Source organism: Schistocerca americana, chromosome 11 (assembly GCF_021461395.2).
Source record: "Schistocerca americana isolate TAMUIC-IGC-003095 chromosome 11, iqSchAmer2.1, whole genome shotgun sequence".
Taxonomy (NCBI): Eukaryota; Metazoa; Arthropoda; class Insecta; order Orthoptera; family Acrididae; genus Schistocerca; species Schistocerca americana.
The window spans coordinates 14,118,976-14,135,601 of NC_060129.1; the positions used below are offsets into that span (position 1 = coordinate 14,118,976).

General features: G+C 45.3%; 1 protein-coding gene across 1 annotated transcript in view; it reads left to right on the forward strand.

Annotated features, from left to right (window-relative positions):
- LOC124553927 (ankyrin repeat domain-containing protein 65-like) overlaps positions 1 to 16,626 on the forward strand; it is a 445,704-nt gene that overhangs the window by 394,820 nt on the left and 34,258 nt on the right. Inside the window, exon 2 of the mRNA XM_047127949.1 lies at positions 7,693 to 8,259. Within this exon, the coding sequence (XP_046983905.1) occupies positions 7,704 to 8,259 (556 nt within the window). The 5' untranslated portion in view covers positions 7,693 to 7,703. The remainder of the gene's footprint in view (positions 1 to 7,692; positions 8,260 to 16,626) is intronic.

Here is a 16,626-nt window from a genome sequence, read left to right on the forward strand (position 1 = left end):
TCGACCAGCGCCGACCGGAGACTCTTCCGTCACACGGGATATCGATATCGGCGATGGAAGGACACCACGGCCCACAAACAGTAGACGGGTAGGATTGACTGCAGCGAGAGGAGGCGTGGAGTGCAGCAGTCTCTGGGAAACGTTCTGCAGACGGCCTCAGACTGCAACGGACACACCGTGTGTCGTCGTCGCTTCTGTTCCCCTAGCGCTGTAGTGTGATCGGGATTGCCACAAAATCGTCGTTGTTTGTCGCCCTGTTCATTTTTCTTGTCGATTGTGATTACGTGAATTGAATCGTTGTGATTACGATGATGCTTCACAAAGAATTGAAAAATACTTTATAGAAAACGTGCAATATTTTTTTATGAAATATACCAAACACCTTTGCAATTAATAAAAAATGATTTCGTCTTTCGAAAGGAAATGAAAGAACCAGCCGACTCCCTGCGTGAATACTATGGGTCCCATAATACGAAAACATAGGGCGAATAAATGTTAAATTTATTTTTTATGAAAAATTACGTAATTTCTTGTTTAACATAAATTCTGGATTGATTGTTTTATCACAAATACTCGGTGTTAACGATGAATAAAAACAAAATCTGTAAACTGTTTTCAGGGATCCGTTGGATAACTAAGTGAACAAAATCGTGTGAGAAACTCGGATAAATTCGAATAAATACCTACTTATTTACAAACTGACGATGAAGTGTCACCTCGGTAAAGCTAACAAAATTCACTTCTGAGTCTCACGTGCAGTAAATTATCCGAAGCATGTTTTGCTGTAGGAATACACCTATAAATAGGATAATACGCTTCATTCCGTAAAAAATACTAAAACAATTTATTAAATAGTAATGTAAAGTATAGCAGCGTACACCCTTTTTCACAAGAAAGGTGTTTGTCCTTCCCTACTTTCAAACATGTGTTCTGAACACAGTAGACGACTAGTTGACCGCAACTGCTATGTGCAGATTCGTCGAATTCGTGTCGGTTAATGACGACGAATCTAAAATGAAATTCATAAATTGCGACTTAAAGGCGCGAATGAGCAGCAGTGAGTGAGACGTGAGGAGAGTCGGCGACGACCTGGAGGCCAGCGGTGTCCAGCCTGGAGTCCAGCAGGAGGAGGGAGGGAGGGACTCGTCCCGCGGGCCACCCTCTGTGTACGGGGGGCGCCTGACGAGTCTGCTAAACTCCGACGAAAGAGCGCAACATTTTGTATTGCTCTTTCGTAAGTGTGATTATTCCAACGGTGGCATGAATTCGAACGGTGCACATCGTACAGTTCACAGAATTGGTCAGTGTACCGAATGCGACTGAAAATGGAGAGAAGGTTTCGTGCTGTTGTTAAACTTTTTCTTTCATTAGGAGGGTTGGGCTGCCGCAAAAATCAAAACAGAATTGGATCGAGTTCCCGCGGAGTCTGCAGCATCACAGAACACACGGTAATGCAGGGGGCGCCGAATAAAAGTTGGACTGCCGAGACGGTATGCATTTCAAGTGTGTGTGTGTGTGTGTGTGTGTGTGTGTGTGTGTGTGTGTGTGTATAATGTCCTACACGGGTAATGGGGTATTTTAACGTTTTCGGGAATTTGTATTGAATGATGGTCATTTTACGCGCTTAACATGCTTCTTTTCCTCTTTAGTATCAGCATTGTTCTATAGAAATGGAAATAAAACTTGAATAATCTGAAAGTCCTACTGTCGTAATGCTAATTGACCTCTTGTTTTGGAGTTTACGGTTTGGAAAATGGGTTCCAAATGATGAGTGGTACCATACTGTACAAATTCATCTATAAAAACTCCTGAAAAGTTGTTTCCGAGTGTTCCAGAGAACGAGAAGATGAGTAATTGTGGTTTTCACTGTACCGGCAAATTGCCAGCATGTTGACGCACCAGTTCCCTAATTTAATGAGAAACATTTTGCACTGTGAAGTTAACATCGATATACCGCAGAGATAAACTTTACCACTTTTGCGAGCAAGAACAGCGTCATTCCACGAAATTACACTCTTAGAGAAAATTGTCTTTTTTCCGACTACACCTCAGTTAGTTGGTAGCTCAGTTCTTAGATCGGTACACCATCAAATTTTGCGAGTTGTATACTATAGGTCGCCGGTTCGAATTTAACCCGAAAGAATATTTTAACTTAGGTGTGAAACGATTCGCAGGCCTCTCGTATGGCAGCCAAATCACAATTATAAAACTTCACCACACCGATCAGACACAGAATGTGATTGCTTTCTCCTTGCTGTTTACATGTGCCTTCAGTTGCAATCTCTCTTCACACACACGTCACATAGAAAAAGATACTTCGCAGATTGTGGCCACACGCTTTTCACTTCATTACAAAGAATGTTTTTATCTTGGTACTGTCTAGCTATTATCCTTACCGTTTAAGCGTTTGAGGTTTCATCATCTTATATGAAAGATGAAGTAAGTTTGCTTCAGACACTGACGTTACCTTACACTCACAAACATCACACCCCAAACGTTTGTTACCTGCATCTTGTACACGCTTCATATCTCTCCGTATGACCTCATCGCCGTACGCCTCTTTGTACTGTGCGCGTATGGTGATTTCTTAACTACTAGCAGTTAATTCCAAAAACCTGAGTTCTGGGTTCGCGAAGTAAATGCATTTAGCCTTTGTTGTCCGTTTCTCAAACTAAGCTGTTAATAATACACCTCACCGTCCAAACAACGCCACCGAGCGCGTGCTGGCTGCGGTCTCTGGCGAGTGCCTTCAGTGAAGGAAATCAGCTCAGGGGTTTGCAGAGAACGGTTCTGTTGTGCTTCGGGGGTCGTGGCTCGTGACTTGTACTCGACAACCTGGTTACAACATACCGACACGTTTGGCAAACTCTCACATTTCGTTAGTTTTGAGCGATATTAATGATGCTACGAACTGGAGAGAGAAGAATATCGGTCGTTGCACATACCGCCGCTCTAAATGGGTGGAACATAAACGCATCAACTTGGGCAAGGTTTCCACTTAAGTGTCCACACAACTCCTTTCTATTGTTACTTAGAAGTTGTAATAGCGGTTCGCATCACTGCGTAGCGGAAGTAGTCCGTAAGAACGTCTTAACTTGGACTATCACACACCCTGTAACACACTCGAACCTTCGTGTTACTCCTAGTCTGTGATGTCAGGAGAGCTTTAGACTATCAGCCAATAACGGAGTGTTTTCGGTCATAATCTTGACATTTAATGATCCTTAAGCTTTAATTACGTAAAAGTAACTTTCTGCTAGGGTATTGAACGTAAATGCCATTTGAATGTTACAAGAAATGGGAATAGCAATAATCCAAAGGATACTTTCAGCATGGAGGAGTAGCCTGGTGGCCGTGAAGAAGCTGTGGCCGATGTGGGTGCCGCGGCAGCTCAGTCGACCGAAAGCCCATCCGGCACCACATTTCGGCTCACTGCCTGCCGACGGTAAATAGCACTGCTCGAGACTCTTCATGCCGACTCGTGGATGCTGAAACACGGACTGCCCACCAGACTCGAAGCAGCCGTCAAAACAGTAGACAAAGGCTGGCGAAAGTGCACTGAAGAAGCCAAAGGCTATTTTGTCAGCTATTATACTTCATTGTTGGATCGTTAGAAATTTGCATTGGCACGTCCTATCACCAGGATAATGCACAGTCCCACGCATGAGTGGTAACAACGGCGAAAGTGCAGGAAATGGGCTCCTAATCCACTCTTCACGAGACGTAGGCTGAACTCACCTGCTGTTCCGTAATTTGAAACTGTCTTTGTTGGGAACAAATTTTCATGGACTGAGCAGGTGATAGCTGCAGTCAACAAGTATTTTTCAGACTTTGACATGACCTATTTTTGTGATGGATGAAAAAGGTGGAAGATTTCTGGACCAAGCTTATATGCTCCAAAGGAGACTGTCGAGAGGTTAGTTGCGTTGTTTACGACAAAACGTTTTTCTCGCCTTTTTTACCAGACTTCTGAAATGACCCTCGTAGGAGGTGCTCGTTAAGTGAGGTGTGACTGTTCTTTCTTCATCGCTATAATACAGGGTGGCGCAGAAGAAAGTAACGCGTGTAAGTGTGAGGTAAATGAAGTGAAATTACAGAGGCGAGGAACTAAAATAAAAATCACACGTTGTTAGATCCGGCCTACGTGGTGGCCATGAATGTTTGCTGACAGCTCGGTCCTCAGTGAAGACATCGTGGACTCGTTCCAGCAATACCTTAGACGTGTGCCATGTTGCCCCATCGTGCTATAAGCAGCAGGATTGTCTTCCATGTTCGGTGAGCTTAGCACACAATGTATCAAACGTTTGTTGAGAGTCGTGTCAAAAAAACAGTCCTGTTACACGGCGCCAAGTGCAGACGTTTTCATCGTGGAGTGGTTGTGACAAACTATATTGGGGTTCTCTGTTGCCCAGTACCTCGTGTTCTGTGAATTCAAGTGACCAGAAAGGTGAAACCATGCTTACAGTCACTCGTGATTTAACGGAAAGGGTCTAACAAACCATCGTCGATGTTACTGAAAAGCCGCCTTCAGTAACGTAAACGTTTGACAAACATCCTCCACTAATTGTTGCACAACCGACATACGATACGGCTTCAGATGAAAGCTCTTCAATATCTGGCAGTAACTCCTACAGAAGTGCACCTTTTGGAACAATTTACGTGTAGACTTCTTTGGGCTCTGAACAATTATTCAGCAAGTGTCTGCGGTAACTTCTGGGTGTGCCAACTGAAGGAATTCTCCGTCGTTTCACATTTTGCACAGAGCCGTAGGTGCGCCTGTTTTTATACAGGCTCTCTGTCTGCTGGTAGTTGTTTGTCCAGGTACTTGAATCGAAAATTTCGCCAATTGCTTAACCGAATCTGTCTTCACATATGATTCCACAATGTATTTCTTCTATAGAGTGTCATTTTGCAGACCGAAATGCTCGTCCAACTTCACTGATGAAATGAACTGAAATGCTGACAGAAGAATTCTAGCAATTGATGATTTGATAATAACAGTTGTAAACATTACACTAGTTATTCTTCTATCTTTTCCGTTATATCATTTCTTTCCCGCGTACTGTAAGCCGTACCACCAAGAGCAGTCAGTAACAATAGTGGTACATTCTGTGAATGTATGCTAATGAACAGTTTTTGCAAATGAACAGTGTAACAGCAATCTGATGAATGATGTCCGTCTTTCATTTATATTATTTAAAATCATACTCGACGCTTACAAGGATTTTACTGTTATTAACAGCTTTTATTCATAGGTTGATATTGGCGACATCTGTTACTGGTGTGGCTTAGCCAGGTAAATGTGAGCAAGGGTTGTAGGTGCTAAACTGCGAAAAAAATATAATTATTTTCATGAGAAGGCCGTACCTGTTCATTTATTAATAATTTGTCAAATTGTGGTTTTGTTTTTGAGATAAAAGTAACAAACTCATTTCCTAATGGAAGCCTATTTCTGGTCTTAGTTTATGTTCACCATTGAAGAGTGCCAATTTGTGTAACTAGGAAATAGTAAATGGCACTAAGAATTCTAAAGCTTCGCTCTCCAGCTGTGGATATTTGTCTTTGCTCTTCATGCAGAACACGTGAATCTTCTAGGAATTAAATTTTGTTGTAAGCATGATGTCCAAAGCAAAGACTGTTAGTGTTCAGATCGCTCAGTTGTACTGACATAGCTGCAAAAGGATTTCGCATCCATCTATGCCCACTGTTAACTGAGAGTTCATTACTGGAAAGTAAATTAATAGTTTTTCTCCAAAGTTAGTGAAGCTGTGCTTCGTGTAAGGAATGTGATAACTCACACCACCAACTGACCCACTTCTCTCTGGCAGTCTTCCGAAAGTCAGGGACAGACTGAAACACTGCCTTCTGTAAAGACGTTGACCACAAATGGAGTTTTGCCAGGACTGCTTGGATTTTATCCTTCGCCTTTATATTCGTTTTCTTCTCTCCCTTGGAGGCTCGATTCTGCAATATTTAGGTGATTAAAATGATCTGCGAGAAATACTAACTTCACTAGTGAAACAGAATCACAGAAATAATTAAAATAAAAAGATTAGGAATCTTGTTTTAATGTTCTTAAAATTCAGCTTCTAGTTCCAGAATTGTCAATACCTCTCCTTTGGGAAGCTACCAAATCTGAGGAGATTCTGATGGTTCTAAACAGTCGTTTGCAACACTTTATCTTTGACTTCAGAGCTTTGATCACTTTCTTTAAGCACGAGTTTCAGATCAGGAGGTAAAACCGTGGCTGCCAGAGCCTGTTGGTGGAGAAAGCACTGTGTCCACGATACATTTGGCCTTACTGATTTAACTTCACAACGAGCCCGCTTCTCCTATCAGTGACGGCTTTACCACTTTCGGTACAAATGGCGATACATTTTGTCCAATCTCGCAGTTGCATGTCATACAAACACCAGCCAGTAGTGCTGGCAGGAAGTGCGTTACAAAATATTATCTCCTGTGATTCTTTAATCTGCTTCAAACGGCACAAATTGCACAAACTGTGCATGATCTGAAACATCAGTAGATTCATCAAACTGCAAAACAATGTGTGGGCTACTCGTAAAGTTTTCGACTAATAGTTCTCGAATGTCAGCGGTCACAGTATACGTATTAGCACATTTGCCTCTTGCTTGCCTAACACAGTTTCAAACATATCCGGGGCTGCTAGCAAAATATGATTCTCAGAATCTGTGTAAATCTTTGTCAGAATGCAGGTCGGTAAGAAATACATCAGTGAGAAAGTGTGAAATACTGAGATATCATGCCTGAAGTTAATAAGTGAGTAATGAGACATCTTTTGCATAGTTCAATGTATTAGCATATACAGTGATACAGTGACTCAATACAATGTGAGTGGGAGAAAAGTTAAGAATTTGTGGTGTTAAAGTAATTGGAATAAATAATGCCCAATTATTTGCCCCCTAATTTAAACGACTACCGTTAACACCTAAAGTAGAAATTACAAACATGGAATGTGACAGTTTGATCTGTGGAATCAGGACTTGTAATTGAGAAATAATAGAAATGAAAACCTGTTGGTGTTAAGAGAACAGTTTCCTGTATTGTGGCTGTCTGACATAAGTGACAAAATGATAGCATGTCTCAGCTAACTGGAACAGACAATTCTCTATGAATTGCTAAAAGTTCACCAGTTGATGGTTCGGTGTTGTCTTGTTGGAATCTGTCCAAAATGTGGGAGGATTCAGTCTGGGTGCCACAACTACCCCGTAGCAATGTTTTGCCATTAAGTCACCCCCAACTCTTGTAGCAGATCGTCTGTCCACTGTGTGAGGCAGCTCCTACAAGACTTGCAGAAATAGCTGTAAAAAGCAGAAAAATACACATATGAAGTGTAAAGTCATTCTTTCTGTAAATAACTAGAGAGATTGGGACAATTACTATTTCCATTTCAAAAGACATCGTGATTGAGCAACCCTACTCTATAGAAAGAAGTTGGGGAATGAGGTCTGCACCCCTTCTGAAGACACGTTGTCCAAAATCAGGGTGCTGCAACAGTATGGGAAATCTCGAAAGCTGTGCTGTTGGAAGAGTTTTACGCAGACAGGATATTGTGACATTGTAATGGATCACTGGTGGACAACATTCACCAGCTGTTGTACTGGTCTGCACCTGTGTCGTACAAGTGTCGAGGGTGCCGTTTAAGGTGGGCTCGGTGGCGCCGTGTTTCAGGACCTTCCGCCATGTCGGCAGCTGCTGAGGTTCAGAGGACGGCGGCCGTGGACCTGGGCGCCCTGCTGGACGCGGGCGACGGCGCGGTCGTCACGCTGGTGGCGGGAGAGACGCGGCTGGCGGCGCACCGCGCGGTCCTGGCCGCCAGGAGCCCTGTGTTCCGAGCTATGTTCCAGCACGACACGCTGGAGGCCAGCTGCGGTGAAGTCAGAATAGCGGACGTGGGGGGCCCGGTGCTGAGGCAGCTATTGTCTTACGTGTACACCCTGCAGGCCCCCCAGCTGACCGACACGGCCCCGGAGCTGCTGGCGGCAGCCGACAGATATGGCCTGTCAGCCCTGAAGGCCGCCTGCGAACAGCAGGTGGCGGCGCAGCTGGAGGTGGAGACGGCGGCGGCTGCAGCTGTGCTGGCGGTGAGGCACTCGTGCCCCAGCCTAACTGCGGCCGCCGTCCACTTCATAAGGGCCACCGACTATAAAGTAATGGCTACACAGGGCTGGGCAGATGCTATGCGTAGCTGCCCTGAGTATCTGACTGAAGTCAGTCGGCTGCTCAGTGAACCACTAGGTGAGCCCAGGGCAAGACGTTATTCTGTGTTTACCAATAACACGTGTGTGTGTGTGTGTGTGTGTGTGTGTTTCTAACAGTACAATATTTGTGACTGTCTCTCCTTATAGCTCACAATGCTGTCATTGTCCTGTCATGACTGGTTTATCAAAGCTCCATATTCAGCCCTTTTTGTTAGCAGTTATGTTAAGTAAACAAATCATAGAGGGGATAATTTCAGTGTTGAAGAAATCCGTCCTCATTTGATTAATTCTCTTATGAAGCATGTGTAGAGCCCATTCATCTAGATTTTGGCATCAAGCCTTTGAACAAGATACTTTGATAGTGTACCTAGGAAGTGAGACTACTGCTGTGGGCACAAAACGGACACAGTGACGGGTGCAGTTTGTAGCTGACCAGATGAATGCTCGCGCTGTGATGTTCGGCAGCTTTACTAAAAGTAGCCATCAGTTGTTCGGTATCACTGCTGCAGTTGACAGTATGATAGCTCCAACTGGCATCATGCTGCATGAAGAGAAGTTGAACACTATTATGTATGTTCCTCAGCACCAGAAAGATTTTAGCATTCTGCGACACGTCGAGGAAGACAGCAACGTATTCAGTTTCACATTTCTCTTGTAACCGTGTGGCAACTACTGACCTGCCCTAACTTCAACGCATAGTAAAGCATACTACTGTCGCAACACGAGTGCCACATTGACGCCTCAGTGTGCATTCAGCGGCTGAGGCGGCTCTCCAGAGCTGACAGCCAGACCTGGGCACAGGTTGATTGTGAAGGCTGCGAATGTCTGCTGCTGCGCGAACATACGGTGAGGTGCTGACTTAGGTGACGGCCTTGGAACAGTACTGATGATCGCACTCGTGGACATTAAAGATCTGTCTCACAAGCGTAGAACGGCTACTCAGAAGTGCGATGTGTCAGTCGGGGTAATAGAGATCTGGGCGTCAGTGCCACAGTGTGCGTCAGACAAAGTATAGGACAGTACGGCAGTAATTGGCTTCCATGTCCTCAGTATATGTCTGCAATAGGCCAGCAACTTCAGTACAAAACTTACTTTGCTACCCCCAAACAGTACAGTGGTGGTTTTAACTTAAAAGGCACACCACATGAAATATGCCAGGCTCCAGAGAGTAGCATATTGTTGTGTGTGCAGTAAACAACATTGTCTAAGCACAGGGGCTCCCCAGACACTCAGTGACCAAACAACAAACCGCGCTGCTGCTGCGGTCGCAGGTTCGAATCCTGCCTCCGGCGTGAACGTGTCTGATGTTCTTCGGTTAGTTAGGTTCAAGTAGTTCTAAGTCAAGGGGACTGATGACCTCAGATGTCCAGTCCCATACTGCTGAGAGTCACTTGGACCAAACAACAAAAGAATAATACAGTAAACAAGACAACATGGCTGCACACAATGCTGGGCCTTCCAGCCACATTTCCTTCTCACCCCTGTTCAGCCAGTGCCTGGAATATGTGCTGCATGTTCCGCTTACAAACATGCAGGAACAGTGTGTACTTTTACATCACTTCAGTGCATGCTGCAGGAGCATGTGCCAAATGTATGTCCTTCTGGCTTCTTGAAATCGTCTCTGGCATTACCAGAGGCCACTCAATGAATCCCACCACATTTTCCTCTACTAGGGTACAGCAGATTTCATTTCCGTTACCATCTGTTGGAGTCTGATATATCTCCCACAACATCAATATTGATAAGATATTTTTGCTGCTCATCCACATTAACTTACATTTCTCTACACTCGTAGCAAGCTGCTGTTCATGCCCCCCCCCCCCCCCAAATCAGTTTTCTGACTGTATCACCTGAAACCTACGTGCTCAGTTATTTTCTGGCTGTTATTCAATCTGTGTCTTTCTCTACAGTGTTTGCTCTGTTCTCGACCAGAAATGCCATTTTACCTGTGGTACTGTTTTTTGATGTACTCCTTGCTTCCTCTGTTGGCGGTTATTTTGCTGCGTAGGTAGCAGGACTTCTTAATTTAATTTACTTTGTGGTCATCGATCCTGATGTTAAGTTCATCGCTGTTCTCATTTTTGCTACTTCTCATTAAGTTTGTCTCCCTTTGATTTAATCTCAATCCATATTCCGTATTCATTAGCCTGTTCAATCCATTCAGCATGCCCTGTAATTCTTCCTAACATTCACTGAGGACAGCTATGTCATCAGTGGATCTTATCATTGATATCGTTTCATCTTGAGTTTCAATTCCACTATTAAACCTTCCATTTATCACCGTCATTGCTTCTTTGGTGTATAGATTGAACAGTAGGGGAAAACGACTACGTCCCTGTCTTCCACACTTTTTAATCCGAGCATTCTGTTCTTGGTCTTCCAGTCTCATTGTTCCCTCTTGGCTCTTGTACATATTGAATGTTATGCGTCTTCTTACAGCTTACCCTTAATTTTCTGAGAGTTTGGTACATCTTTGACAAGTTAACACTGTTCAACGCATTTTCCAGATTGACAGATGCTATGAACGTGCTTTGATTTTTCTTCAGTTGTGCTTCCATTATCAACAGCGACATCACAACTGCCTCTACTGCTTTTACCTTTCCTAAAGCCAAATCAATTGACACTTAACACAACTTCAATTTTCTTTTCCATTCTTCTGTATATTATTCAAGTCAGCAACTTGGATGCATAAGCTGTTAAGCTGATAATGTGATAATTATCGCACTTGTCAACTGTTGCAATCTTTAGAATTGTGTGGATAATCTTTTTCTGAAAGTCAGTTGGTATATTGCCAGGCTCACATTCTACACACTAATGTGAATAGTTACTTTGTTACCACTTCTCCCAATGATTTTAGAAAATCTTATCGAATGTTGTATCTCCCTTTTGCCTTATTTGATACTAAATTTCCTGAAGCTCTTTTAAATTCTGATTAATAGTAGACCACCTATCTTCTCCATATCGACTCCTGTTTCTCCTTCTATTAAGACATTAGCCAAATCTTCCCCATCATACAGGCATTTCCTACTAACTGCTCTCTCCTGTGCATTTATCAGTAGAATTACAGCCGCAGTCCTAATGTTACCATCTGTGCTTTTAATTTCACCAAAGTTTGTTTGGCTTTTCTATATGTTGAGTGCTCCCAACAACTGTTATTTCCACATTTCTTCTCCTTTTTGTGGCCATATTGCCTTAGCTTCTCTGCACTTCCTATTCATCTCATTTTTAAGTGACTTGTACGTCTGTATTTCGGAATTTCCGTGAGCATTTGTGTACTTCCTTCATTCATCAACTGAAGTATTTCTTCTGTTGCCCACGGTTTCTTTGCAATTAGCTTCTTTGTATCTCTCTAGCCTCTGTGATTATTTTTAGAGATATCCATTCCTCTTCAACTATGCTACCTCCTGAGCTGTTGATTATGGTAGTATCTATAACCACAGAGACTCTTCATCCCTTAGTACTGCTATATCCCACTTCTTTGCACACTGATTCTTCCTGATTAAGTCTCTTAAGCTTCAGCCTACTCATCACTACTAAATTGTGATCAGCATCCGTATCTACTTCTGCATACACCTAACAGTCCATTATCTGAAGATGCTATGTAACTGAAATCTTCGCATATCTCGCATCCTTTTCCAAATGTACCACCTCCTCTTGTGAGTCTTGAACAGAGTATTCACTATTGCTAGCAGAAATTTTTTATGGATCTCAACTAGTCTTTCTTCTCTCTCATTCCTAGTACCAAGTCCATCTTCTCCTGTAACCCTTTCTTTTACTCTTTCCCCTGCAACTGCTTTCCCCCCCCCCCCTCCCCTCCCCTTGACCATCAGATTTTCATCTCCCTTTACATACTGGATTAAGTGTTCAATATCTTCGTATAGTTTTTTCTACATTTTCATTGTCAACTTGTGATGTCGGCATGTATACCTGAACTCTCGTTGCTTGTGCTGGTGTTGGTTTCCTGTCGATTCTGTTGAGAAGAATCCTGTCACCGAACTGTTCACAGTAGCTCGCTGTCTGCCCTAGCTTCCTACTCATAATGAATCCTACTCCTGCTCCGCCATTTTCTGCTGCTGTGGATATTACCCTATTCTCTTCTGGCCAGAAGTCCTTGCCTTCTTTCCATTTCACTTCAGTGACCACCACCATATCCAGATTGAGCCTTAGCTTTTCCCTTTCGTTATTGTCTGGCTTTCCTACCGCATTAAAACTCCTTACGTTCCACGTCTCGACTCGTATAATGTCATCCTTTCGTTGGTCATTCAATCTTTTTCTCGTGGTCACGTCACTCGTGGCAATCTCCTCCCAGGTATCCAGTGGAAGCTTCCAACCCCAATGGCAAGACAGTACCCTGAACCGGTCTGCTCCTCCACCCACTTTTGGCAAAGCTGTTAACTGAGTAATGGTGATGTCTTATGCCGGAAGTCTTCGGCTGTGAAACCTGACGATTTTTATTCGAAATGTAAGTGGTGGCAGGGTTTGAACCCAGCACCGGGGACGTTTTTGATTGCTAGTTAAAGACGGTACTCCTAGACCTTGAGCTCCAAAGACCAGGGTATGATTTCCAGTCAGGGCTCGTGGTTCTTTCGTGAGTATGTGCGTGGTGAGCACGGTGTTCCAAGCTAGTGCAGCCATCCTTCTTTACAGGGCTGCATTTCCTTGCCCTTCCCCTCCTTTCCTATCCTTGCTCCTTCCCCTTTGCCCTTTCCTCTCCCTCTCTTGGTGTCCTTGCTTATGTTGGCCCCGCTGTCTTCCTGGTTATGTTGGTTTTGTAATTTGGCTTTGTTGCGTAATCACATCGTCGTTTTGGCGTTCCCTGATAACCCTCCTGGGGATTGACCTCCGTTACTAAATTTCTATTGTGTCGTGTGAGCCATTTGGGGAAGAGCACCTTACCTAGTGTCTCCGACGTGTGCCCTCCTAGTTCATTCCACCTGTTCTTTGGCGTCTTCGTCTGAAGCTAGCGTGCATAGCCTTCACGGTAGCCAGCCCGTGTGGTGGGGTCGCTATGTACCCTTTTGGTTGAGCCCCCTGAACACACAGGGATCACACTTCTGATATCTGTGCTGTGACCCCCTCAGGTAAGGCTAGCAGTGGTAGCTTGTTGTCCTGGAGCATCGGAACTTCCGGCAATGGCACTCGCTGTGGCTGACTGGCGCACGTGAGGAGTGCCCCTGGTCGGCGTGGGTGGTGTCAGGGCGGACAGTATGCAAATGAAATGCATACGGGTCCAGAACTCAGGCCGTTCTTCTGCGGCCGTCTCTCCGCACGGAACTGATAATTAGTGCTGCTTCTCCTGCCCCTTCGGCCTTCCCTTCCGTGGCTACACCCTGGGAGGAGGGTCAGGCCCGTCGGCTAGGGGCGAAACCTTTTCCCCGCTATCTGGTTTGCACCAGGACTGATGGGGATGCTTTCACCAATACCAAAACATTATTTTTTTGTGGAACACATTGAAGAAAAGTTCACTCTCTGGGCAAGATGTGGTCGGGTTCTTTGCCGAACAAAACTGCTTCAGCTGCCCAGTCTGCGGCCCTTCGTGCCTGTAACCATCTTGGCACAATCCCTGTGTCCATTAGCTCCCACCAGTCTCTAAATATGGTACAAGGTGTGATTTTTCACAGAGACCTCATCCTTCAAACTGATGAGGAACTTCGGGACAATATCAGGAGGCAGGGTGTTCACTTTGTTCGGCGTGTTCAGAAGGGTCCTAAGACAATCGTATTGATACTGGTGCCTTTATCCTGGCCTTTATCCTGGCCTTTGAAGGGGATACCCTCTCTGAGAAAGTAAAGTTTATGGTTTATTGATGTGGCGTGAAGCCGTACATCCCATCTCCTATGAGGTGTTCTAAGTGCTTGCGTTTTGGACACGTCTTTCTGCTGTTAGCAGGCCCCTCTCTGTGGTGACTGGACGTCCTCCGTGAGGGGAGTTCGTGCGTTCCCTCTCCTGTGCATGTTAATTGTCATGGCAATCATTCTCCATATTCACCAGATTGCGCAGTATATAAGAAGGAAAAGAAGACACAGGAGTATAAGTCCCTTGATCAATTAACCTACACTGAGGCTCGTAAGAAGTATGCATGTCTTCACCCTGTGTCGATGACTAGTTCGCTTTAATTCCATCTTCACCCCTTCGTCCCCCCTTCCTTACCCCAGTCCCGAACCCCTGTCCTACCCCACTCCCCTGCAGCTCCCACACCCTCTCCTCCCCAGCCGGAGAAGTGTCCCACTTCTTTGCCATCTGCTGGTCAGGGGCGCTCCCCCGGGATATCCCTTTCCGGCACCTTCCAGGCCAAAATTCTGCTGCCGTGCGACGACCGCGAGAACCACGGTCTGTCGGTCCCCAGGATGCCCGATCTCTTTCTGTTCCCGATCTTGCTGCAGTTGGCTCCTTTATGTCACACAGCCCTCCTCAATCTCAAACAGAAAAGAAGAAGAAAAGAAGTCCCGGGGCAAGAAGCCTCTGGTGTCACCAGAGGTCCCATCTTTAGCTTCGCAACCCGATTCTGACTTGTTGTTCATGGATGTCGCCCGCTCCTTGTCGGTGACGGTTGGTGACTGGCTTTAACATGTTCAACCCCCATTTGAATCATTGTTCTATGGTTAACCAATGGAATTGTAATGGGTATTACCACCACCTACCGGAGTTGAAATCCATTATTTTGTCTTACTCTGCAGCTTGTTTGGTTCTACAGGAATATCATTTTACTGATGATCACTCACCGACTCCCTGTGGGTTACGTGTTTTCTGTCGAAATCGGGTTGGCCCCGTGTGGGCCGCTGGTGGAGTTCGTACGTTGGTCCGTACAGACGTTGCTAGCACGTGGATTCCTCTTCAGACTACATTGGAAGCGGTTGCTGGTAGGGTCACCCTTGACTCTGAGGTCACGGTTTGCAATCTTTATCTCCCTCTTGACAAGACACTTACACCTGCTGGCCTAACAGCCCTTCTTCTGCAACTTCTTCCTCCTTCTCGGGGATTTTAATGCTCATCATCCCTTTGGGGCAGTGCATTTCCATCTAGACGAGGTCTTCTCATAGACCAGTTTCTTGCAGACCACGACTTGTGCCTTCTTAATGATGGCTCCCCTATTCATTTCAGTGCCAGTCATGGTACCTTTTCTGCCATCGATCTTTCTTTTTCTTCTCCCTCCCTCTTCCCTTCATTACACTGATCACCACATGACGGCCTTTGTGATTGTGACCATTTCCCATTGATTCTTTCGCTCCCTTCCCACTCCCCGATGGGAAGGCTACCTCCTTGGTCTTTCCAACGCGCCGATTGGCGTCGATACACTGACGCGATTGTTCGCACTGCTAGCCATTTGTTTGCAGTATTTTTCCACCTTCACAAGGCTTATGACATTGGTTTGACGCCATCACATCTTCCTTACAGTTCATCAGTGGGGTCCACTCCCGATTTTTATCCGCCAGTTCCTGTTGTATTGGTCGTTCAGGGTTCGGGTTGGTACTGTTCTTAGTTTTCCACAGACCCAGGAGACTGGCATCCCACAGGGTTCTGTATTGAGTGTACTTCTTTTCCTCATTGCTATCGATAGACTTGTGGCCTCTGTCGGTCCTTAGGTCGCCCCTGCTCTGTATGTGTATGATTTCTGCATTTGGGTTAGTTCCTCTTTGATGGCCTCTGCAGAGCGGCAGCTCCAGGGAGCTATATGGCATGCCTCTGCATGGACCCTCTCACACAGGTTTCAATTATCTCCTTTAAAATCGCGGGTGGTCCACTTCTGTCACCGTACTACGATCCACCCCATCCGGAGCTCTATCTCGATGCACAACAATTACCTGTGGTCCCACAGTTTCGTTTTCCGGGTCGTCTTTTCGACAACAAGCTCACTTGGCTGCCTCGTATCAGACTTCTGAAGGTAGGATGTTTCCGTAAACTCAGTTCTTCGCTTCCTTGCCCACAACTCTTGGGGAGTGGAAAGCTCCATCCTTCTCCGCCTTTATCGTGCTTTAGTGCTGTCTCACTTGGACTGTGTCGTCAAGTTTATGGTTCGGCTGCTCCTTCCACACTGTGCCTGCAGGATCCGGTCCACCATTGCAGTATCCTTTTGGCCATTGGTGCCTTCCCTACTAGCCCCGTTGATAGCCTCCTGTTTGAAGCTGGGATCCCACCCCCCTCTCTTTCTGTTTGGTGGTCCGAGCTTCTGGTTTCTTACGCGATCGCTGTCTGTTCCTCTCCCACTCATCCTTCCTTTTCTATCCTGTTCCCAGACCATGGATGTCGCCCATCTGATTCCCGTCCTTGTGCAGGTTTACCTGTTTGGATCCACCTTGCGTCTCTTCACGGTGATTTTCAGCTTCCTTCTTTGTCCTGTTTCCCATGCTCCCTTCCCACCACCCCCTCTTGGTTATTTCTTCTGCCCCGAATTCGGATGAATCTC